The following is a 24,617-nucleotide window of genomic DNA, read 5'->3' on the forward strand; positions in this document are numbered from 1 at the left end:
CCTAAAGACACATGTCAACCTTTCCATAACGGTGCTTGAACCTTGGCGCTAGAGGAAACAACAAAAAAATTCATGTACATTTTTTTTCCCTCTACAATATCCTTTAAATGTGAGCCCTAGAAATCGAAGCAGACTATTAGCCCATTTTAGCTGATAGTAGTATTAAGTGTTTGCAAGGGGGGAAAATGCCTTTTGCTAAAAGGCCAGCCCACGGCTGGTGTTTGAGCTTGGGCCCCACGGTGCCATGCTGGGGGAGGCTGTGCCTCGCAGTTCCTCCTTTTTGAAATAAGCTCTTGTAAAAAGAGGAAAACGTGTTGGTACCCGATGCTGTGTAACTCTTGCTGTTAGGAGCTGTGGCTCTAAGCCTTAAGAGTGCATAAAATCCCTTGGAAGTAGGTGGCTGTTATATGGCAGCGAGGGAAGATGTAGGGTCTGAAGCCTTCCTGGGACAGCTGTGCCACCGAAGCGCTTAGCTGGAGAAAAGATTGGGAACAGGAAAATAACATATTGTACCTATACAGTTAAAATGCCTCTCCCCAAAATAGACCTGTGCCAAAAAATAAATTGCCAGTGGAAACACTTTTGTTAGAGTTTTTTCATACCGAGGTGTTTTTTTGTTTTTGTTTTTGCCAGTGGAGCAGTACTCATTTGGGTTTGACCTGCTCTCTCTCTTCTTTCCTCCTCCACCCCCGTACATACACACAAACAAACAGCAGAGCTCTCCTAGCAAGCTGTAGAATAAGTATAGTGTATTATTTAAATTATGTAGGCGACTGCTAGTTTTCTTCCTCCTGTCAAAGTAGATCCAGCGTTTTTTGAAGTATCTAGCCATTTATACGAGTCACAAACGTATAAAGAGCGACTTGCAGTTAATTTCTTAGTTAGCTGGTGTGAGTGTTTGACCTGTGCCTCTCCTGGTAGAGATAAGTAGAAATGTAGTTTAAAAAATAAAAAAAATGGTGTTTTCAGAAGAATTTCTCCGTCTCAGTGCCATCTGAATTAAATGCTACAGAGAAACATATTACTGTAATATGTTTTTGCAACACCAAACCTGTCAAAGTTACTTAAGAGCACTGTGTGGTGATGCTTATTTTCTTTTAATACCAAAGCTAATAAAGCTGTGTATTAAATCTACCATTCTGCTTTATTTCTAGTCCAAAACGTTGACTCCGTGGGTTGGATTGAGGAAAATCAACGTGTCGTATTGGTGCTGGGAGGACATGTCTCCCTTCACAAACACCCTGCTCCAGTGGCTCCCTGATGAACCGAGCGACGCTGGATTTTGTGGTTATTTAGCTGAGCCTTTGCAGCAGGGACTGAAGGCAGCAACGTGCATCAACGAAGTCAACGGCAGCGTCTGCGAAAGGGCAGGTAACAATAGCTCCAGCTACTCTGTCTCGTGGTGGGCAGGTTGACTGATAGGTATTTATATTTCCTAAAGAGTAAACAGGATCCCATCCGTTATGTTTACAGCTGGCTGCTTCGTGACTTTGCCAAAGAAAAGTGGTTCTGAAAAAATGTCTCGTGTAGGTATTTCAAACAAAATTGGACATTTTATAAATAGCTCCACGCTTACAGTGTTAACACTAAAATGCTTAAAGTACACTGGAGTTTAATTATTTTTCTCTACATTGCATACCTGAATGTGACATTTAGGTTAATTATGGTATGGAGCAATCTACTGTTTAAAAATAAATAAATAAAAGCTACTTTCCAATTGAATTCCCCGTCCTCCCCTGCCATGCTCCATAGCCAGAGGAGGATTTTATCAAAGTTTGAAATTAATTGGGCAAGACACTTTGGAGATATGAGAACTTTGAAAAAGAAGCTATTTGCTTTTGGGAAAAGTCTTCTAGCTTTGTTGGAACCACATATCTTTATAAAAATGGCTTGGTCTGTTAACTCTATGTGATAGTTGATTATTTCTGAATACCAATTAATGATTTTTTAAATTTTAAGAAAGTTGGCTGATTACGTAACATTTGTAAGTGAGCTGCACCACTTTAAATTGTTCTTTGTGGAACTGCAGGATGCAGATCATGAGTGTGCAGTCCTAACTCGACATTTTGTCTTTATCTTAGCATATTTTGTATTGTTTTGAGTTCTGACTGGTTTTTATGGCCTGAGAACAGTCACTTAAAACTGATGATAAAGCATTGGCTCACACCATAAATTCCTGGCTTGGTTTTGCTTTAGGTACTCATTTTATGTGTGTAACTGATCAAATAACTTAAAACACATCCCAGCGTGTTATTTAAAAAGTGGAGTTTCTTCCATCAAACACTGGAATGGGCTGTCCAGGGAGATGGTGGAGTCTCCATCGCTGGAAGTCTTCTCGAAGTTTCGTAATTCAATGATTCCCAGCGCTTTAGATGGGAAAATGGTGAAGGACCACATCAACAAACCTATAGAAATATAAAGTTCACATTTATAATACCATTTTATTTGTTTTTTGTCCACCTTAAAAGCATTAGCACTCATAGAGGGTGCGTAATAAAAGAAATGATGTTACAGGCTTAGTGCATTTCCCATATTTACAAACCAAATGTTTCAAGCCCATGATGCTGCACTACCTTTCAGTCTGAATAACCTACCTAGGGGCTTGTTACCTGTTTCTTTCTGGGCAAAAGCTGACTCTCGCCCTCCTGCCCGCAGCTAACCACAGCGCCAAGCAGTGCCGCACGCCCTGTGCCCTGCGCACCATGTGCGGGGAGTGCACGAGCGGCAGCTCCGAGTGCATGTGGTGCAGCAACATGAAGCAGTGCGTGGACTCCAACGCCTACGTGGCCTCCTTCCCCTACGGGCAGTGCATGGAGTGGTACACCATGAGCAGCTGTCCGCGTGAGTAATTGCTTCTGCATCTTCTTTCCCTGGTACAAAAAAGGCAGGGATCTCCTGGAAAGAGGCCAGCGGAGGGCCACAAAGGTGATACGGGGCCTGGAGCATCTTCCCTGTGAGGAAAGGCTGAGAGGCCTGGGGCTGGTCAGCCTGGAGAAGACTGAGAGGGGATCTCATCAATGTTTACAAACATCTGAAGTGTGGGAGACAGAGGGATTTGGCCAACCTCCTCTCAGTGGTCTGTGGGGACAGGACGAGGGGCAATGGCCACAAGATGGAGCCCAGGCAGTTCCACACCAACATAGGAAAGAACTTCGTGGTGAGGGTGACGGAGCACTGGGACAGGCTGCCCAGGGAGGTTGTGGGGTCTCCTCTGGAGATATTTAAGGCCCGTCTGGATGCCTACTTGGGCAGCCTGCTCTAGGGAACTGCTTTGGCAGAGGGGTTGGACCTGATGGTCTCCTGAGGTCCTTTCCAACCCCTACAGTTCTGTGATTCTGTGATCTTAGCAGGTGCACAGAAGTCTTGCGTTTGTAGATGTTTGCTGGCAGAGTCCTGCAGATCCATTATCCTGCATGGTTGTATTCAGAGGATTCTTCAAAAATAACAACTCCATGACCCCAAGAGCTTGGAGTGTGCAGCTCCATCTTGCAGTATGCTCTGTGTAATGCCAAGAGTTAAATAGAATTGGGTCCTGATTACAGGGACTATCAGTTCAGCTAAATGGCAGGTAGTCTAGACTTTCAACTGAGACGATGAAATCTCAACTTTTTCTTTTCAGAGGGAGTTGAACTTGCTTCATTATTTGAATCCCTAGCCTTCAAATTAAAGCTGCTACATAATTTCATGTGATTAGCTTATTCTTGCATATCTTCTGTATCTCTTTTATTCGTATGTTGAGCCATGTTAATTTAATATCAGCTCGTCAAATCCAAATTATGGTTTACACGAGTGTTTTACTCTGAAGTTTTGTCAATGAATATCTCACAGTAGGGATTTCTTATTTTCAAAAAACGATTTTTTTCTCTCTTTTTAGATAGAGGTGAGGAAATTGTAAAAGATTTATCGCTTTCTGTTTTCACACTGGGAGGAAAATAGCCTAGAAATTTAAAACATGGCTGGACATTTTTGTTTAATTAATTTATGTTGAATTCTTCAGGAGCCATGTGTGGGCAGAGGAGGCAGGACAGCCGGGGTTCTCAGGGCAGCAGAGTGTGTGTGCTTCACAGGAGGGGTGCTGGGCACTCTGAGCTGCTGTAGTTGCTCCATGAACTTTTGGAAGCTGCTGAGAATAAGCCTGGTTTAGAGTGTTGCAAAACAAGAGATGGAGAAAATTAGTTTCAAGTGACTGCTGAAGATGAGAGCGTAAACTTCCCATGCTGCCAGAGGTCAAAAGTTGGAGGAGAGTAGGCTGAAATAATGGGAAGAAATGTTTTTCTACTACTGTGGTTTTTTTGCTTGTTTATTTTTAAAAGCAAATATTGTCAAACAAGATAGAAATTCTGCTCCTTGGAACACAGAATCTGCTGGGGGGCCCTGCTAGGGACGGGGGAGCCCTGTCCGCACCCACACCGTGGAATCCTTGGACATAACATATTTTTTAAGATAATTGGAAAGGAGTAGAAAAACTTCTGCATACATACAAAATTTGTCATCCCTGAAATACAATCCCACTTCAGAAAGGAGCAGGGAAAGGGCAGCAGTGCATTTTCCCCGATTCGGTTGATTGCAGATTTGCACGTAGCCCTCTGAGCACCCTAAATTGTGTTCTCTATTTCTCCTCTGTGCTTTCTGGTTTGGATAAAGACTTGAAATTGTAGTGCATGATATTAAAATGCATGGTAAAAAGATACGCAAAACAAGTAAACCAACTTTTTTTTAGTCTTTGCTTCCAGATAGCTCCTTTATAGTCTGGCCCATTGTGGATCAAGCAGAGATGCTTTGTAGGTGGGAACGTTCAGCTCTGGTTTTAGTGGGTTGTACTGGTTAGAAAAACCTTACATATGTATTGCATTGTTTCATAAGTCACTGGTTGGTTCAATCTTTGTAGTTATCTTAGATTCTAGAATAAATATGCTGATAAAAATTAACAGATACACTTCTTGCTGTGAGTACCTGAAAAAATATTCACAGGCTTTGGAGAGAGAAATACTTGAGGTCACAAAAGATACGCGAATCGTTCTGCTGTGTTTTAAGACAGCGATTTATGTCACAATTTGATGTTTGTTCTTACAGCTGAGAACTGTTCAGGCTACTGCACGTGTGCTCACTGTTTGGAGCAGCCGGGCTGTGGGTGGTGTACCGACCCCAGCAACACTGGCAAGGGCAAGTGCATCGAAGGCTCCTATCGAGGGCCTGTCAAGATGCCAACCCCGTCTGCCACAGGGAAACACAGCTTGGAGCCTGTCCTAAATATCAGCATGTGTCCTGCGGAGAACAAGTACAATTGGTCCTTTATTCAGTGTCCAGGTAAGTGTGTAAGTTTTAACTGGTCAAACAAAACTGGTAGCAAAAGTTAAATGCGAGGTGAGCGGCTCCATAAGGTGGCAGTGATGTTTGTGTTCCCGCGTGGGGGGAGAAAAAGACCTTGGAAGACACATGAGAAATAACACATTTGGAGATGCAAGGAGTTGTAAGGTAAGGTAAGCTCTAGAGATTTGCTTTGTGAAGATTTAGCTATGTTTTTCCCTAATCCATGCATTATTCTAGTGAGATTTTTTCTTTCTTCAAACCTTAACTGAGTTTTTAACTTTTATTTACTTACTTGCTTTTGGGGTTCTTAAAAAGAAAAGACTGATCTTTCCTTGAAGGTTGGATAACTGTTAGTAATGCTTAGGGAGATGCTGAAATAAAATGTTAGACGCTAAATTAAAATTACTCAAATGCTGCTTAAACCTCCCTTCCCCATTCCTCCTTGTATATCTATCTGTCCCTCCTGCTGTTTCCAGACCAGTATGTCCAGTGTTCACGTAGTTGTTTGGAGCTTAGTTTACTGTGCATTGCTTCAAATTTCAAGTTTTCTGTGCACACTTCTCTTTGATTTCATGTATCTGTAGCAAGACTGCAAGAGCATCTTTGGAAGTTGTATGAAGTGGTTTCAGTCAGCCTCTCTGGAGCACAGACTTCTGAGGTCCTATGTGACATGCTGTACTTGAGCACAAATACTCATCCTTCTCTGTTTTCTTCAGCCTGCCAGTGTAACGGGCACAGTAAGTGTGTAAATGAAAGCATCTGTGAGAAGTGTGAAAATCTGACGACTGGCAAGCACTGTGAAACTTGCATCTCTGGCTACTACGGCGATCCTACTAACGGAGGAACGTGTCAGCGTAAGTGACGCCTTAAGTCTTCCCCTGTGGGAGTCTTTGATGTTTGGTTTTCTGCTCTTCACTCATTCCTCTACTATCTTCACTGAAATTATAGCCTGATAATACATTTTTTCTTTCCTGCGAGCAAGGCACAATCCTTGCTTCTTCAAATCAAAGATACAGAAATTGCTTGATGAAATTCTTTGACTTGCGCTGCGCAAGATTAAGATGATTTTTACCCTCTTTTGTAAACTTCAAATGACCACGCTGAGAAATGGGTTGGCTTTAGTGTTTGACAGTCCTGTTTTGAAAGGGAACAGTGTTAATCCCAACGTCTTGGACAAATTTCTGCTTATCTAAATTCTGCATTCTATTACATTTGGTTAATGTCTTGTGCATTTATTATTATAGATGTCTGCTTCATAAAAGGATTGCCATATTTCACGGAGGGGTTGGCTGGGTTTCAGTTGAGGATTAGGTGATCCCTTGTAAAATTGAATTTTAAGTTTGCAAAGAGCTTTGGGTCTCTTTGACACAAAGTACTTTTTCAATTGTGTAACATCCAGTCAACAAAATAGAAAGAATTCTTTCCTGAAGGACCCATGAAGTTCTCTTGGGTAATACGGAGAAATAAACATGTCAGATTTGGACTTTTGTCCTTGAACATTGCAATATTGTTCAGAATTGCTGCAAATTTTGTAGCATTGTCACACGGAGACACCAGTTTTAAACCAGCATCCAGCTGTGATAGGTGCTAAGCAGACGTAAGGGAAAATGGTTCTTGCTCCAAAGAGCTTTAGTGGAATATAGATAGGTGGAGCGATTGTAATTAGATACAACGATGGGAAGGGTAGAACAGAAATAACATTGTGTGGTGTGAGAGCAGTAACAGTGCTTCTGTGACATGAGTGCGGGTGGTTTGTATGCATCCTGGAAGAATAAATGAAGGTCAATAATAACGGGAGATTGAAGGCTTGGAGTTGCTCCTTCCAAGCATGGAGGTGATCCAGGAAGAAAATATTTGGAAATTCATCTAATATGTTTACAGCAAGTTCAAGGTGGGAGTCAGCAGCTGGAGCACGTGTGTCCTGCTTGCTAAAGCAAGAACAAGTGGGTGACGTTTGAGGCTATGAGGAAGAACCCCTCAGTGCACTGATTCAGGATTGCTTGCCTGGCTGTGCTCTGAATGAGTAGCAGAGGAGCAGGGGTGCCCTGTGTAGAGGAAAGGGAGTACCTGGGGTATGAATTTATGACAGCACAATGACACAGCTACAAAGGAAAAGGTGCATCTTTGACACTTTATTTCAGAACATTATCTGCAAGATTAAATACTGCTGATATTCTTAAACTCATTTTGCATGAAGATAATTTGAAGTGCGGGAATGAATACATTGAGACGGAGTTGGCATGAGAAAATATAAAATCCTACTCCGAGCATTCAGGTTTAATCGTTGGATCACAATGTGCCTTTTCATATTTGTTGCTTTTCTATGCGTGTGGAAATTCAAGAGTAAGTTACTTTGGACTCTTTCATATGAGGATTGTCCAAAAATAGTTTGTTGTTGAGATAACGAATGATAGACTAAAGTCATCCGGATGCCTGAAAAAGAAATTAGAAAATGTGTTGAGAGACTGTGGAACAGCATTCATTCTCTATCTGATGAAACCAGTAGCTCATGTCAAAAGTGCTTTGCTCTCAAGTGCTTTGGGCCCAGGTTTTTAATTTGCTGTGATTTAATGCTATTTACTGGGATGGCTGAAGACCGGGGGAGGCAGGAAGTTGGGCAGAAAGACCGATGTGGATCGGAAAAGGGAAAGCGAGAGGAAATCATCCTATCTGATGCAGCCGGAGTGACTGCTGGCGATGGGTAATTTCTGTGCTCCGTGAAGAGGATTCCAGAGGGAAATGCTTCAGATGAGGATCAGCTGATGGGCAGCAAAGCAAACTGCTTTCTCTCTCCTCAAAGCCGTGGTGTCTCCTTCCTTTCCCGTCGGTGATGTGCTGATCCCACTCTTCTTGGACGTGTATGTGCAGTGTTGTGTGCTGTTGTGTTTGAAAGCCCGTGGTCATATCTGTGCTGCAGACAGCTCTTGGTACACTGCACCCTGATGTGCAAGCATCTGTGCTTTTGCACGCTTAGTGAGAGCCCTTGTGCAGATCTGCAGCACCAACCCAGTGGCCCCAGCAACACGGGGATCATAAATATCCTCAAAATAAATATTCCATACTGGCGAAACGTGGGTGTTCTGGTATTTCCAGTTCAGATGAGATGTTAGGGGGTTTAGTGGCAGTTACAGGGACAGCAGCACCTTGCAAACAGGCAAAGCTGAGCAGAGCTGGAAGGGATGCTAATGCACTTGGCAAGCCCAGGAGGAGAAGGAAGGACAGACTGCACGCAATAAAATGCCTTTTCCTGCTGCTCTGTGCCACCAGGGCAGCTGAACTTTGCCGTCTTGCTTGTATTTAAGAGTTTTGAACAAACTGCAGTCACCTCTGGAAGAATTGTTTGCGTATCATCACAGGCATTGGTGTTTGTGGAGCCGGGCAGATAACAACTAAATGGCAGGTAAATCGCTGCTCAGCAGCCGCTTTTAGGAAGTGCCCGACGCGGAGCGGTGTTAATCAGGAAGGGCAGGAAATGCAGCACATCAAATGTAAAAATAGCTGCAAGGTGCTTTCTCCGCATTCAGGATTTTTTTTTTTTTTTTTTTTTGAATTTTCTGATTAAAGTTCCCCGCGAAAATATGCTAGCGGTAGATAAGGGAGTTATTTGCAAGAGAAGGGAAGGCGCTGCTCTGCCTGGAATCAGATCGCTGCTGCGGCAGCGCTGCTCAACACCCCTGTGGGTTGTTTGCTGGTGGCACGGGACTGTCTTGTCCCCCCGGGGCTGCCTGGAGGACAGCTTGAAGCACTCGGCGTGGAAGCATGGTGCCAGGCAGGTGGGTGCTGCCCTCGGGGTGCTGGCCCAGCACAAGCACAGGAGGAGGAGAGGTGATCCTCTTTGTTGTCTCTGCAAATCCGTGACCCGTGGTTTGTGAAGGAGGTGGAAGGAGACTCGCTGCAGGCTGGTTCTGCTTCATCGTTGAGGTTCTTTCCATGAGTCCCAGTCCAAAAGCCATTTTTCAGTTATCGTGGCTTTCCGCTCTAGCATCAGATTCTGGGGGGAAGCTTTTAGACTCCGCTGAGGGTTTTTAGCATGTTTTGTTAATAGTTTCTTTCCAAACCCCACAGCCATGAGAACATTTCTCATCTCTCTGCATGTTCCACTCCTTCAGCAAATGATCTCCAGTAATGGGACTCATAGGAAAATGGGTAAATAAGGTCGTTGCTTTAAATTGAGATGTTTGAGTGCTAAATCTTCTCAATAAACACGTAGCTAAAGAGCAGAGCGAGGAAGGTCCAAGCATTAGTGCTCTGGATACAGTGATCTGCATCTAAACAACATGGAAGTTGAAATTTCTCTTTATCATTGTGTGCATGCACATTGAACATTCAAACAAATTTCTGCTTACGTGTTTCAAAGCAGAAGGAAGTACAAGGCATGCTCAATAGTATTAAGAATTAGTTTTTTAGTGCCGCTAATGAGAAGTGTGTTTGGTTCACAGAATACAATTATTTTGTCAAATCTCCGTTCCATCTACTTGTTTCCACAATAGCCCTTTATGCTTCTTCATACTTTGTTCCGTGTTGCTGCTAGGAAACCACTCATCCACATCTGAGAAGCACAATTAAGCATCTCTGATACAACAGAGCTCCCGTTGCATGCCGACACAAAGAAGGCATCAAAAGGATTCATAAAATAAGGTCCAAGGTGGGCCAGAATATTCAGAATGGGGAATATTCTGGCACATACCTTGAAATGGTTCAAAATCAAGAAAGGGTAGGTTAAGATTAGATATTAGGAAGAAATTCTTTGCTATGAGGGCAGTGAGGCCCTGTCCAGGCTGCCCCAAGGAGCTGTGGCTGCCCCAGCCCTGCAGTGCCCAAGGCCAAGCTGGATGGGGCTGGGGGCAGGGGCTGGAATTAGGGGGGTTTTAGGGTCCCTTCCAACCCAAACCATCCTAGGATATTATGACTCATCTCCCTGTTTCTGAATGAGGAGACACCAGCCTTTAAGCATTCTGTTTCCAGCGAGCACTGAGGGATCTCCTCTTCATGGACTCTGAATGTTCTGGGCTCCCCGGTACAAAAAAGGCAGGGATCTCCTGGAAAGAGGCCAGCGGAGGGCCACAAAGATGATACGGGGCCTGGAGCATCTCCCCTGTGAGGAAAGGCTGAGAGGCCTGGGGCTGTTCAGCCTGGAGAAGAGAAGACTGAAGGGGATCTTATCAATGTTTACAAGTATCGTATGAGGGAGACAGAGGGATTTGGCCAACCTCTTCTCAGTGGTTTGTGGGGACAGGACGAGGGGCAATGGCCACAAGATGGAGCCCAGGCAGTTCTGCACCAACACACGAAAGAACTTCATGGTGAGGGTGATGGAGCACTGGGACAGGCTGCCCAGGGAGGCTGTGGGGTCTCCTTCTCTGGAGATATTCAAGGCCTGTCTGGACGCCTACCTGGGCAGCCTGCTCTAGGGAACTGCTTTGGCAGAGGGGTTGGACCTGATGGTCTCCTGAGGTCCTTTCCAACCCCTACAAATTTTTGATTCTGTGATGCTTTCCCTTTTCACGTTGCGTGCTCCTCCATGCCCAGCTCCAGATGAACACAACTTCCAGATCATTGACAGAACAGCTGCTGAAAGGCACCTACCGCCTGGAAGTTCGTCCAGCCATTATTCTAATTAGAGTCAAGATTACCTCAAAGACAACTTTGTCTTGTTTTGTTTTTTTTATGTGCCTCCACTACTTCCTCATGCGTAAAGGTCTCGAAGCGTGGCAGCATTAGCATTTTAATTTGAATCGGGAGCACTCTCTTGAAGCAAATCTCCCGAACGCCCCCATTGCCACACTTGGGGTCATATCTCAAGCAGTTGCAGAGTACGTGGAGCTGGTCTGTTCTGAGCACGCCACGAGCCTGCTGATGTCTGATTTGCTTTAGCCTCGACCAGGGGGGCATCCAGCTTGTGAGACCAGACTGAATCTATTTCTAAAGTGTGCTGGGGCACTCAGAAGGTGCGTTCAGCATGGACATCGTGTTCTCAGCACCAAAGGTTTTACACTGCAGATGCTCTTCCTTTGATGACAGTACTCTCTCAAAGGCCTGTTTATTTCTAGAAACAGCCCTAAAGGCACCAGGAGCTTTGCTTTACTTACAAAAAATAGCGATCACAGTTTTCTCTCAAGAGTTTTGAGTTTGAGTGAAATGTGCTAGCAAGCCCAAAATTATTCCAAATATTACCTTTTCCTTACCAGTTACGATATCCCTAGTGCTATCTAGCAACACAAGAGGAAGGTAGATTTTTGACTCTAGAAAAAAAAAAGCCCAGTTGGATCGTGATTTCATACAAAACATCAGTCCTGCAACCTGCACTCCCTCCGTGCTGACACACAGTACTATTTTTAGCAGCCCTTAGTATCACAAAGCAACCAGAGGACCAGTAGAGTTTCCATGTGCACTTTAATTGCTGATGTATCGCAGTTTGGCATCTGAAGGACTTAATTGCTTTCCAATCTGTTTCTCTTGCTTCGTTCAACATTGCCTCCTTTTTTTTCCCCCCCCTCTGCTCAACAGCTTGCAAGTGCAACGGCCACGCGTCTGTCTGCAACACAAACACGGGGAAATGTTTCTGCACCACCAAGGGAATCAAAGGAGACGAGTGTCAACTGTGAGTTCCTTTCACTTTGTTAGCTGAAATCGAAAGGCCACGCACATACTGGCGTGGAACCCCTTACATTTTTTTAATGACTGTATTTATGATGTCTCTGCTCATCTCTTCCTGCTGACAGTTGACTAACTTCATTGACTGTGCAGCCAGCCGTGCTTCCCCCGGGGGGAGAACATGAACAAAATGATTTCCCAAAGGTTTCTATTTTGAGAACATTTCAACTGTCATGCAGGATGGATGGGGTGAAAAATAATGCCCCCGCCCCCCAAACTGTGCACACCATTTTGTTTTAAGCCCTCACTTTATCCTAGTTACTTTTTAACTGGTAGGTTTTCAGTCTCTGTTCTAGGGGAATATAAATATATCTGAAATAAGACTTCGACAGTCAAACATTTTAATAGAGCTATTTCAGAGCATCAAATTTGCTGGAGGTTTCTCTGTAATGTAACAGAAATGCTTTTAATGTCATGTTAGTGGAAATACTTTCATTTCAAATAATTTCATTGCCAGGTTTATTTTTGAAGCGTTACTCACATAAGTAAACATTTATAGGACTAGATCCTAAAATGGACATAAATGTAAATGGAAACTTCAGGTTTTGACTGTTGCAATCCAATTCCATGCATTGTGAAGAACTGTTAAATATCCTCCAAGTGGATGCAAAAGTTAATTTCCATAATTTTGTATTTTATTTTAATGGCATTATAGTTTGTTTTGCAGGGATCTTGGAGATTTACGTAATTTTTTAAGAAAGTCAGTACAGCTCAGACCTACATCTTTTATTTTTAGTTGCATATTGTATTGGAACAGGTGGTGGTTTTTGATTTTTAGTGGCTGGGAATAAACAGATCTAAAAAAATTAATTAAAAATATTTATTTTCTTTAGGTGTGAAGTTGAAAACAGGTATCAGGGAAATCCGCTTAAAGGAACATGTTACTGTGAGTATAGCTGGGATTTTGTTTGTAGATAACAAATGTATGACGTTGGAAATATATTTAAAATTCAATTGCCTCAGATCAGTTTAAAATGCAAGGGATTAAGGATAGGACTAGAAAATACTTCTTGAGAACTTCAACTTGACTAAGGTTTTGTTTAAAGAAAACCAGCTCTTCTCGTTACTCTTCTTGTCTTTGTCGCAATTGAAACTTTCAGAACAAAGTTTTGGATTTTTTTTCCACGTGACCTTGAAATGAAATCTGGTTTTCTGGAAAACACTTTGCAATATATACCTAAGTAAGTAGAAATCAAGGCGTGTTTTTAGATTTTTTGCTAGTGTGAAATACTGCGTTTTTAATTTTTAGTTTTAAATTTCGTTCCGCATTAGAATGGGTAAGGCTTCAAAATCGCCATGTTTCCTCTGAAATGAACAGTTGGATTCCCGTGCAACTCAAAAGACACATTGCCAAGATTCAGAGTACTTAATGGAAACTCTCCAGCTTCTATTTGCAAATACTAGCAATCAGCACATTGGCAAGCATGGACAGATATAATCTTAAATTACATAAAGGTACAAGTCTCCGATAGTATTTTTGTGAAACACAGAAACTGGCAATGTGCTCTATTTAACAAATTTCAAGTCTGCTTGCGTAGCGAAGCAAGGACACTGATGACATCTCATGATAATCTATTTGCAAGGATGACCCACCTCATTGGTGCTAATAGCACTGCTGGTAAAGTGGACAAAAAGGGGGAAAAGAAATTTACAACTCGCACAAGAACAACCTTGTGCTATACAATTTCAGTCTCATTTGATTTTCTTCTTTGGAAATTTCTCTCGTAGTGCTTCATAAAAGTTGTAGGCATACATCAGAGGCTTGTGTGGCTCGTGTCAACCCAACAAGGGAGGGCATTAGGAGAAAAATAATACCTGCTGTATAGCTTCATATTTATTATTGCTTGGAATATCTCTGCATGGCTTTGGGACTGGGTACAGGTCAGAACACTGTGCTTTAAGAAAAGGATACTGAAATGGAAGGATACTGACGTATCCCCAAAGCTGGTTGTGCACTGTCAGTTACCAGAGGTGACACCCAAAACCTAATCAGACATGAGCAGCAGGACACACTGGCGGACCAAACAGTGGTCCTGCCATGCCAGGGCATGATGTGATGGAGAGCAGGATGGCAGCAGGATTGTGACCAAGCAGCTGCTCTGTAGACATCCTCCCTGTACAGAACCTTAACAGGTACGGAACTTAATCCCCTTCTAAATGGGGATTATACAGACTATTTTATTTTACTAATATTCCATAAGAATGTGGAGGTACTGCAGTATGGAAAAAGGAAATGTCTTGGCATGTTTTTTTCAACTTATGTGTATGAACAGTCATTCAGATTAGGACTGGAGGCTCTTGTCTGGAAAAGGTAAGCTCTTTCTAGTTGAGCCCTCTAGGCTTAACTTCAAAAGGATGAGCGTGTCCATTTTGTGTGGGATCGTGCATAGGGTGAACTCATTCATAGCAGCGTGGTGACTCCTAGTTGTGCTCAAGGAGTGCTGTACTGTAATGGTTTGCCTTGCTTTGCAGAAGTTTGTTCTGCTCCAAGACCTGGGGTCACTCTCTCTGTGCATTCCTTTTAGATACTCTTCTCATTGACTATCAGTTCACCTTCAGCCTTTCTCAAGAGGATGATCGCTATTACACAGCAATCAACTTCGTAGCAACACCTGAAGAGGTAAATTCTCTACTTTCTCTTTAAACATCACCCTTTGGGTACATGTTTGTCTCTTCCTGGCCATGGACAGGACGAGCTTTACAGTATGGTGAGTCTCCAGAGGTGGTCTTTTAACATAGCATGCGTGTCCAGTTCTGCAAAGCAACAAGAAATTTTTGAGCTTTGCTTGGCAAAGTTTCAAATATTCATGGTAAAATTTCATAGGAACCAACAACTATTTCACAGTTGATTTTTTTACAGTTGTTTAAACAACTGCTGAGCAATTCTAGTTTTGATTGCTGTTCAACACATACCTCGTGTATCTGTTCTTCTTGTTTTATGCACATGACTTGTTTTGTTCTTTATTATGCTTTCCTTGGGGAGGAGAATACTGCTTTCAGAAAATGGAAATAGTTTTCTAGGCTGTCATTTGCTTAATGTGATGATGCTTGATGTATTTGCTTCACGTAAATAACAAATTCCAAGATTTTTTGCCAGTGAAGGTTTGCTAGAAAACAGTACAGTAAAATTGCTTATCGTAAAAATTATTTTTTATTCTTTTTTTTCCCCCTAGCAAAACAGAGACCTGGACATGTTTATCAATGCATCTAAAAATTTCAACCTCAATATTACTTGGTCAACAAGTTTTGCAGGTAAAATTAGCTTGATCTAAGTTGCTTGAAACCTTGCTTCAGTTATCAGTTTTTGACAAACGCAGATTTAATTGAGGAAACGTCTGTCATTACATATGAACTTGCTATGTAGTGCCCTTTAATGTTAGGCTTGGGGGCAGAAGGAAAATGTTAAAAAGAGCTGTGTTTTTCCATCTTAATGGTGTATTTTGGAAACAGTGGAGGAGCTAATTTAATTTTTAGGAACATGATATTTTGGCATACAGTGATTTTGATAGTGTGGTGCAGCTTAACGTTGTCATGTTCAGATGAATGGTTAATTTTATAGCATTATTATTCTGGATGATTAGCTCTTTTTATTTGTCGCTTAAAATATGCATTGAAACATCTTTTCTTGTTAACTTCTTAACATTTGAAAACAGCTGGCACGCAGGCTGGGGAGGAAATTCCAGTTGTTTCAAGAACTAATATAAAAGAATACAAGGACAGTTTCTCCAATGAGAAATTTGATTTCCGCAACAATCCGAACATCACTTTCTTTGTTTACGTCAGCAATTTCACCTGGCCGATAAAAATACAGGTAGGATTTGTTACCAAGCGTAGAATTCTTTAAAAGTATGTTGTTTCTCTTGAGCAATGTGGCAATTTCAGCGATCTGTTTGTTCTCCAAACTGTGAGAATTCAAGTTGTGTTTTTGCAGTGGAAAATTTCACTAACCTTGCATATTCAAAAGTAATCGTGCAGGCGTAACAGTGCGGGGAATATTAAGCTGATAAGGGGACAGTGGAAGGTCCTACTGTTCCAAAATAAGGAGGATGGCTAAGAAAAACGAGGCAAGCAGTTGCAAAGTGAGTAAAACCAAAAAACCACAGGCCCTCTAGTCACAAGAGGGGAAGGAAAACCAAAAGGAAAAGGAGAAGTTAAATGTTGGTCAAATAAAATTGTACCTATACGCTATAGTCGTAAGTACTATCGAGTAGTTTGTGAACCTGTAGTACTCAGACAATGAGGAAACAGGGGAGGAATTAAGCGTCGGATAATAGGGAATATAAGCTTATGATACATACTTTTGCTGTGGGCTCCTGCTTGCAGGACGCCCACTGTTGCTGTCACAAATAAAAGAGCTTCTTCACTGAGATCCTTGCCTGAGCCTGTGTTACTGGCTGCAGATTGTTTCTCACAAAAGGGAACCAGCTCTCAGTGTAATCCTGAAGCAGAGAAAGGGTTACTCAACCCAGTGGATCTGGAAATGTGCTATGAAGTCAAGTGGGATGCTCACCTATTAATTGGGCTATGTTCTAATCAGGGCTTTGGCTTTAAAGGTGCACATCTTGATGCTGAAGAAAGCAGCAAAGACTCAGCCAAAAAACAAGCCCAGAATGAGAATACCCAAATGTTCCCAGTGTCTCTTTTTAACATCTTGTTCTTTAAAGGCACAGCTGGAGTGCCATCCCTCTTTCTCCTTGTGCTGCCAAAGACCTGTGGTACCTGCAGAATAAGATCGAGTTCATTCTTTCCCTTAATTTGGTGCAGTCAGTTAACACACACGTTGCCTCCGGTGTCAGACTGTCTGATGATAATGCTAATGCTGCAGAAGCAGTGGATGAAGCTTGGTGGATCATGAAAATGCTCGTAGATCACAGACTGCAATCACAGAGACTCTGCAACTGCTGCTGCAGCTAATAATTCAGAGCAGCCTTGGGCACCTTCTTGCTCTGGGCTAATCCAAGTATCAACGCACGCTGTACTCAGAGTGATACAGGGTCTCTTTGAAGGGTAAAGCTACTACTGGGTCTGGAACAGAGCTCTCAAACGAGGCTGTATATATTTGATGAATTTGAATTCCCACATTTGACCAAGTCTCTTTACACAAAAAAAAAAAAAAGGCATCAGTCAATCTCCGCCCTTATTCAACCAATCTAACCAATTACCAAATGAAAGCTGGCAACTTCACAAGGATTTCCTTGATATTTCAGTCATTTGTGGTGCAGAAGCTCACTGTTGGGGTCACTTCCAACAAAGATAATACACATTATTATCATATTGAGCGAAGAAATGAGGTCTACCTGGAAAATTGCCCGTAGGCTATGTTTTTCAAGGCGTTTCCTGAACTTTTCTGAAAACATTAGGAATACTTGTGAAATGTCTGCTTTACCTTCTGGTAAAGAGTGGTTTTAAACACTTAGGAGACTTTGTATTGTTGGTAAATTTTGTTTCTTGGAATACCACTTACATTATTGGTAATCATTCTTTGGTTTCTGCTTTACCAGTTGTAAAGTCTTAGTTCATTGTCAAGTCCTAAGTTTTAGACATGAAGGGATTTGCAAGAACTTCAAGTTTATGTCATTGGCTACACAAGCAGCAAGCTGAGGCAGGCTGATGGTTTTCCAATTAGTGCAGCTCTCAGTAGAGCAAGTGAAGTCCCGTGTACAAAGTCAGGCACTTGCACGATGATTTATTTAAATTTTCAGGCATCTCTTCCATCAAATTGGTAATCAGAGCTGTCAGGAAGAAATACATAATTTATTTTATAACTTACAGGTTGTGCGTTGACTGATATCAGTGCTGACTGTTGGCCTTCCACAGTCAGTGCTGGACCTACCTTCCCCTGAATTATTTACTTTGCTATTTCATGTTCAAAGCTGGGTGTTAGAACTTGGCAGGTGTTTAAGGACCGTACTGATTCCTGTCCCTTAAGCTTTCCTGTGCTTAGTCTAACGTCCATCCTACTTGTACTTACAGTGAATTTCTGCATGCTTTTCCAACGCCGGCACGGTCACTAAGCCTGAATGTCCCCTTTGTCTCCTTGTTTGACAGTGAGGTCTGCTGCCTTCCTTGGAGGTGTTCAGACAGCTCATCTCTTCTCTCTGCCTTCAGTGTTTGTTGGCTTAAGTAAGACAAAACCTCATTGAAACAGGTTATCTAGGTGCTCAGTTGCCTCATTTGTCTCTCCTCTGTGCTTCATCTCATGAAATCACATCACATCATCTCACTTGTACGCTTTTGGTCAGCCTTGTTTAAGGGCACGTAGATAGGCCTCACTGTTTCCTTGTACAGCCGTGTTTCTGGGTCCTTTATGGACCTTTCTAGGTTCTTTTATGGCAGTATTTTGCTTTGCTCGTTCTCGTGGCTGCAGTGATTAATAGTCCTTTATTCATTTTAATATGGACTAATATACCCCGCTCTTTTACACCCTTGCCTGCCAACTGATGAGCTCCCAGCCTTGAGAGCTAACATTCTTCTCAGCCCCTAATAGCATCGTAAAATGTTATCCCGCTGCTGTTACTGGATAATATTGCCAGCCCTAAAGATCATCTAGTTTTTCCTTCGGTGTTATTCTTTCCTATATTTTTACTGTTAATCCCCTTCGACTTTGTCAGCAGAGCGTATGATTAGCACTCTTTTTTTGGGGTCTGTGTCATTAATGAGGATATCTTTCTTTGCTACGAGGACAGGCTGCCCTGAGGAGCTGTGGCTGCCCCATCCCTGGCAGTGCCCAAGGCCAGGCTGGATGGGGCTGGAGAGGCTCTGAGGTCCCTTCCAAGCCAAACTGTTCTGTATTTCTTTGAAAGGTCAAAGCCTGTCCAGACACCATCCTTGAACAACTAACTTCTGTCCCTGTTAACCTCGGTGACTCTGGAGATAACCCTCACCATCTGTATCATACCCAGGAGCTCTTCCAACATAGCCTTGCATTGAAAGCCATAATGAAATCTGGATTAGCTCAGCTGCACTTTTTAGGTCTACAAAACTAAATTTATATTTTTTTTTTAGAGATGGAAAACAGAGGGTTGACGCAGCACACTTACCATTGTCAACTCTCTTGATGAATTCAATTTTTTTGTTTACTTCTTCAGTTCTTGCATTCAAAACACATTCTGAAACTTTGTGTACTCTTTAGGTCTTGGGAACGCGAATATGTAGATTCTCCCTCCTCCTCTAAATGCGAGTTTTACATTTTCCGTGGTGCCATGCTCGGCTGGGTAGATTGCTTTAACAGCCTTGCTACTACCAGAGGCGTTATTTCATGTGCCATTTCTTTGGGAGTGCTGGGATGAATGCTGTTTGCTTTCAGCGACTTTGAACATACCAAAACATTTGCGTTTTGTATCCACCTTGCTTGAGTCTCTTTTTATAACCTCGTTCCCACTGGGCTCTTTGCCTTGCACCTACGTTCAGTGTCCTTGTCCTTAATGAAAGCTCTAATTTAGTTTAAAGGATATAGCTGATGGGTTTTAATCTCTCGCCTACCCTTACAGCATATCCTCTTCACTTTCCCTTTATGGTCTCCTTTACTTGCAAGGCTGAAACATCTCTCGCTATTTTGTTTATCGTTTGCTGAGCTCTGGCACAGCTTGACATTCAGCAGTTCTTATTTTATCTCCGTACCACTTGCTGGCTTCTAAGACATTGCTAATGAATCCCATCCTCTCCGTAATATGTAGATTCTTTAATTGTTCCTAATGTCCTTTTAGAGGTTAGTTTTGAGTTAGCTTTCAAATAGTTTTGCATCTTTAACCTGAGAGAGATACTTAGATGGCTGCTTTCCCATTCCTTATCTCCTTGGTCCACTTAATTTTACTGTCTTATTTAATTTCTTGCTGTTAAAAAGAGTGAACTTTGATTCCGTTACAACACCTTCCTTGTTTTATCCTTAATTTAATCTGAATGTGCTAGTGTGCACTCAATCCTTGGTAATTTTTATATCTTCTTAATGTCCTTGTTACTTGCCAAAACAAAGGCTAAAATAGCACCGGCTCTTATTGTATGAGAGGCTCTTTTTGTGCAGAACCCTGGCAGTAACAGCACAGCCCGGAGTATTTTCCTTACAATTACTACCAACATATGCATTTCCGTTCATATCTAAGACATTTTTTCCCCTAAACTGACATTTTTCTGACTTCTTTCTCTGCATACCTGGCGGTGTGGAAAATCTCAGCTCTTTCTTGTGTTAGCAATAGCCAACCATCATCTCTGCCTTCAGCCTCTGTTGTCCATCCCTGCACCTCCTTTGGGTGGAGATCCCATCGTGGCTCTCCGTGGCATCCCTCCCTCCTTACTCACAGTCTTGCTTGTCTGGCTGTGCATGAAACCAGTTTTCTCCTGCATTATTTAACAACGTTTGTGATGCTTCTCTGTGTTTCACATCCTCAGTTTGACAAACAGCAAGATCTTGGTTGTTTGCTACGTCTACTCATGAGAGTTGTCCCATCTCCATCACCAAGAGCCTGTAGCCGTATAGATTTGCTTCTGGCTGGTGCGATGCTGAGCTTTTGGCCCGTTTTCCATCTGGTGTAACTGTGCTCTCAGGTTTGGTGCCGCATGAAAACGTTTTCACGCTGGCTGCTAAGACACCATAGTTTGACACTACGCTTCTCGCGCCGCCCCGGGGTGCTGCTTTACTTGCAGGTTTCTTCTCCCTCCTCACCATCCCGGTAATTTTTTCAGACCAGTTGATGAGTAGGAGGTGATGTTATAAAAAGTTACGGTTCCACAGAGGAAAAAAAAAAAACAAAAACTAGGGAAAAGAGAAAATGCAATTAAAAATAAATAAATAATACAATTTGTCTCCAGGACTCGTGGGGTCCTTTCAGGTCTTGTGCAATCTTCCCTGGTGGATTGAGCTGCCCTCCATTGCCCTTAATTGCAATCTATGTTCCTACTTGTCCTTTCTACACCTCTTTCCTATTTGCTTTATCTTTTCCTTTATTTTTTTTTTTTGTAAAGTCTGGGCTCTCCGCAGAAGTTTATCTTCAATCAGATGAAATAGAAGATAACTCAAGGTATGGATTTTGGGGACAAAAGGCTTCCTAGCAATTGATCCTTGATTGGGGTGCACTGCAAGATTTAAGATAGAGCCACAGGGTGACTGCTCGCTTCGTGACCACTCTGCTTTCCTGGCTGCTCCTTCTGCACTCACCCTCTGTTCCTTTCTTCTCAGGAAGGGTTTTTATTCAGGCCTTTCCCATACTGCTTCTCATAGCTCTTTTGTAAATATTTCCTCTGCAGTTTGGATTTAGTCCTTCAGGGCAAGCAGACGTGTTAATTAAAACTACATGTTGCAGTATGGCCAGGACACAAACTGTTTTTCTTATCTCGGAGACTGCCTCCTACAGTTTTGCTCATCGCAGTTGCATTCTTAAGCTTTTTTTGCAGCTACAGAACATGTTTCAATTTAGCTTTCAGAATTAGAGTGTTTTCAATAGAAGAAGTGTGATGAAGTTGGCGAAACTCTGCTACTGCCAGACTGCTGATGGGAAATACTTGAAAATATTGCAGCGTACACATTTTGTTTGGTCTGTTCCTGTGTAGAAAAGTGTATCTAGCCGGTGCGTGTATATATATTTTTTTTCTGTGTTTGAATAATATAATAAATAGTTGTTTTATGTGCTGTATGCTCCCTTATCCTGACTTGTTTTCCATTTAGTTACACTAGAAGCAGTGATTTTACTTACACTGGAAATGTTACAAAAGAAAACTTGAGAAACTGACAGTCTTTATTGCAGAGCAGCTAAGCTACAATCCACGTTATTATTTTTGAATATATTTTTCTTTATTCTGAAGCCATTGATTGAGGTCTGTCTCTCTTTCCCTCTCTTGTTGCCTTGCTGAATATGGACTCGGAGTATAAATGCTCTTTTGTGTCAGAGATAGCTGTGTCCTTGCCAGTGCTGAATTCTGGCTTTTTTTTTTTTTTCCCTTCTTGCTCCACCTCTCTTCAAAACCACTTCGGTTTGGATTTTTTTTTTTGTTAAGTATATTGGTTTAGGATGCCTTTCCCTGCCTGCTTTAATGACTTGAAATGATTATTCTGTAAAAGAAGCACGGCTGCAAAATGTAGGGAGCCTTCAAAACAGCAATCCGCTCCCTAATAACTTGTCTGAACGGTTTCCGGTTATGAAAGCTACGTCGCGGAGTTCCCTTAAAATCTTAGTTTGCCAAGCTCTCTTGAAAACCCAGGTAAGGCACCGTCAAAAAACGTCTCAATATTTCCGTTCTCATCGCTTTGCAGCTCCTCTCTGCTAATGCACTCGGTCTGGCACAGCCGCGGGTGACTTTAGAAGTGCTGTGCAAATCCCAGCTGCTCACCTTCCCTTTCTTTTGCTTGGAAAGCACTGCCTCAAATGTGCCTTATCATCCGCTGAACTGAGCAGTGCACCTCTTCTAAAAGGACGTTGGTGGGGTTTTTCTCTAAGCTAGTCATGTAAACACAGTAGGATTTTCCGTCCCCGCCTATTTGATGTATTTTCTTAATGCGTTGCAACTGCTTTGTTATTAATTCAAAATGTATCTTAGGCTAGAAAGAATGCCATAGAGTTAAAAAAAATAAAAAATAATAATAGGAAAAAGCTGTAGAGTATTGCAGTAAGGAACAAGGAAATTCAGTGCAGTAACTTTTGGAGTAACTTTCACGGGATTTAAATTCAGATGAAAATAGCTCACTGAGATTTGAAACTGAACTTCTGGATCTGACAAGCAGGTAATGGTGAGAATTTGAAACTCGGAGAGTTGTGTTAATGCAGGGAGGTTTTACCAATGTTTAAACCAGCAGACATTTCCGTGGAACAGATCCCAGTAAGTGCGTCCCTCTCGGGAACGCACCGTGGGTCAAAATGGGAGTTGCTAATCCAGCCGACTTCCACCCCTCCTAATGGCTGTGAGCTCTCTGTCCCCTTACAGCTTAGTCTTGCTGGTGTTTTCTTCCACTCACTAAATATAAACCTGTATTCTTGTCTTGTTTCGTACCCAAACTATTGTTTTCATGAAGATTCTGTCCCGTTTGATTTTAGATTGTACTCTCCCAGAATTCCTATCCCTTTCTATAAAGCTTTTTGCATTGATCTCTGCTTGCTGAGTGCATGTAGGATGCTCAGGAGCTGATTAAGGAAAAAAACAGTTTGTAATTGTATCATTAACTGGCAATTGCCTCCTCTCTTTCTCTTGTGTTGGTTGAAGTATTTTAATTTGAATGCGCTTAAACGTTAATTATAAGCCAAATGCTTCAAGGGACAAAAAGAGGTGAAGGAATTTTACAGCCTTTTGCATGCAAAATATGCTGTTTGCAAAATCTCGCTGGGTATTTGCTGTATATTGTTTGTTTGGCAGTTCGTCATCCTGTTGGGCTTCAGAAAAGTGCCACCATGGCTGCGTGGCATCGCTGCACGGGATGCTTGGGGAAGTGCTGCAACAGCATTAAGACACCTCACACTGTTTCAGGACTCTTGAGTATTTGAGAACGGGTGGGAAACTTTCAAGTCACTGAAACTGCTGCTTTCTGGCCTGATTTAATAGAGGCTGTAATAGAAAAATAGCTCAAATTGCCTCTGCTGCCTGCATTTCTTTAATTTTCAAACTCCTGCATGGGTTGTTGAAGCTTCTTTCAGGGTTCCTCCAGTGGATTTATTTCCGAGCTGCGGGTCTATATGGTCTCTCCTAAAGCTTTATTCCCTTCTACGCAGAAAGTTAATGGAGTGTGGATAGCTTAATTCAGTCACATAATGTGTTGTCGTAATTATTCTAGATATTTCAAATATGCTGTTTACAGTGATGGGAAAATATTTGTGAACCCACTCAAAGTGTCGAACTGCCGCATAGTTCATCTGCCGAAACCGTGAATGGTGAACCCAAAAGGTGGAAGCGATTCATCTCTGTTAAATTGATAGCTGCTTTACAAGGAGCTGCCAAAAGTTCAAGCGCAGAAATTGTTACAAATGGCAGGGCTGGAAATTGAGGACGGTTTGAAATGTGCTGTAATTAAATCAGCCTTTTATTTGCGGTGCTTTCTTTCGGTGCCACGCCGGATGCCTGCCGCTAACCTGTACGTACAGGCTCGCACGTCTGCGGGTGACACAGACGCGTGCAGAAACCACGCAGCGTGCCGTGTCCCACCAAATGAAATGTGAGCTCTTCCATGCAGACTCGTGGATGACACGCTTTTTAATGGGTTCCCTTCCTTTGGTGCTCTCCCCTCGCTGCCTTATGGTGCTTTTGCTAACTCAGTGCTGCCGTGCAATTTACCAGGGTGACTGCCTCCGGCTTCTGAAGCAAGATGCACATCCCTGCTCCAGTTAGAGCTGTGATTGAGGAAGATTTCCAAGAGGTGGGGAAGCACGATTCCACCCTCATGAAGCCTTCAGAAGCGCCACTTTCTTCGTATATCAGACCAGTGGCTACTCATTTTGATACGCTTCTACAACCTCTTCATGTTAATCTTAGGGAACGAGCTAGGCTCTGTTTAATCCTGTGCATCAAAAGGTTTCTGCTCTGCCTCTCGCTGCCTCTGAACAGTTTGCTCTGGGATAGTTTTATTTTCACCTCCTTTGACCTGTAAAACAGCTCCCACTGGTTTACAATCATGCGCTGAAAATGCATGTAGGAATGTAAGCAAGCAGATTGCTTTCACGTCTATTTGGCTTTGCAGA

At 42.4% G+C, this 24,617-nt stretch overlaps 1 protein-coding gene across 2 annotated transcripts in view; it reads left to right on the plus strand.

Annotated features, from left to right (window-relative positions):
* Positions 1 to 24,617, plus strand: part of ATRN (attractin) — a 145,251-nt gene that overhangs the window by 64,897 nt on the left and 55,737 nt on the right. For both annotated transcript variants that reach the window (XM_027455845.3, XM_072037910.1), the window contains exons 16-24: positions 1,155 to 1,371; positions 2,656 to 2,841; positions 5,074 to 5,307; positions 6,027 to 6,164; positions 11,818 to 11,911; positions 12,798 to 12,850; positions 14,490 to 14,584; positions 15,138 to 15,216; positions 15,618 to 15,775. In XM_027455845.3, coding sequence (XP_027311646.3) covers positions 1,155 to 1,371; positions 2,656 to 2,841; positions 5,074 to 5,307; positions 6,027 to 6,164; positions 11,818 to 11,911; positions 12,798 to 12,850; positions 14,490 to 14,584; positions 15,138 to 15,216; positions 15,618 to 15,775 — 1,254 coding nt within the window. The remainder of the gene's footprint in view (positions 1 to 1,154; positions 1,372 to 2,655; positions 2,842 to 5,073; positions 5,308 to 6,026; positions 6,165 to 11,817; positions 11,912 to 12,797; positions 12,851 to 14,489; positions 14,585 to 15,137; positions 15,217 to 15,617; positions 15,776 to 24,617) is intronic.

This window comes from Anas platyrhynchos, chromosome 4 (genome assembly GCF_047663525.1).
Source record: "Anas platyrhynchos isolate ZD024472 breed Pekin duck chromosome 4, IASCAAS_PekinDuck_T2T, whole genome shotgun sequence".
Lineage (NCBI taxonomy): Eukaryota > Metazoa > Chordata > Aves > Anseriformes > Anatidae > Anas > Anas platyrhynchos.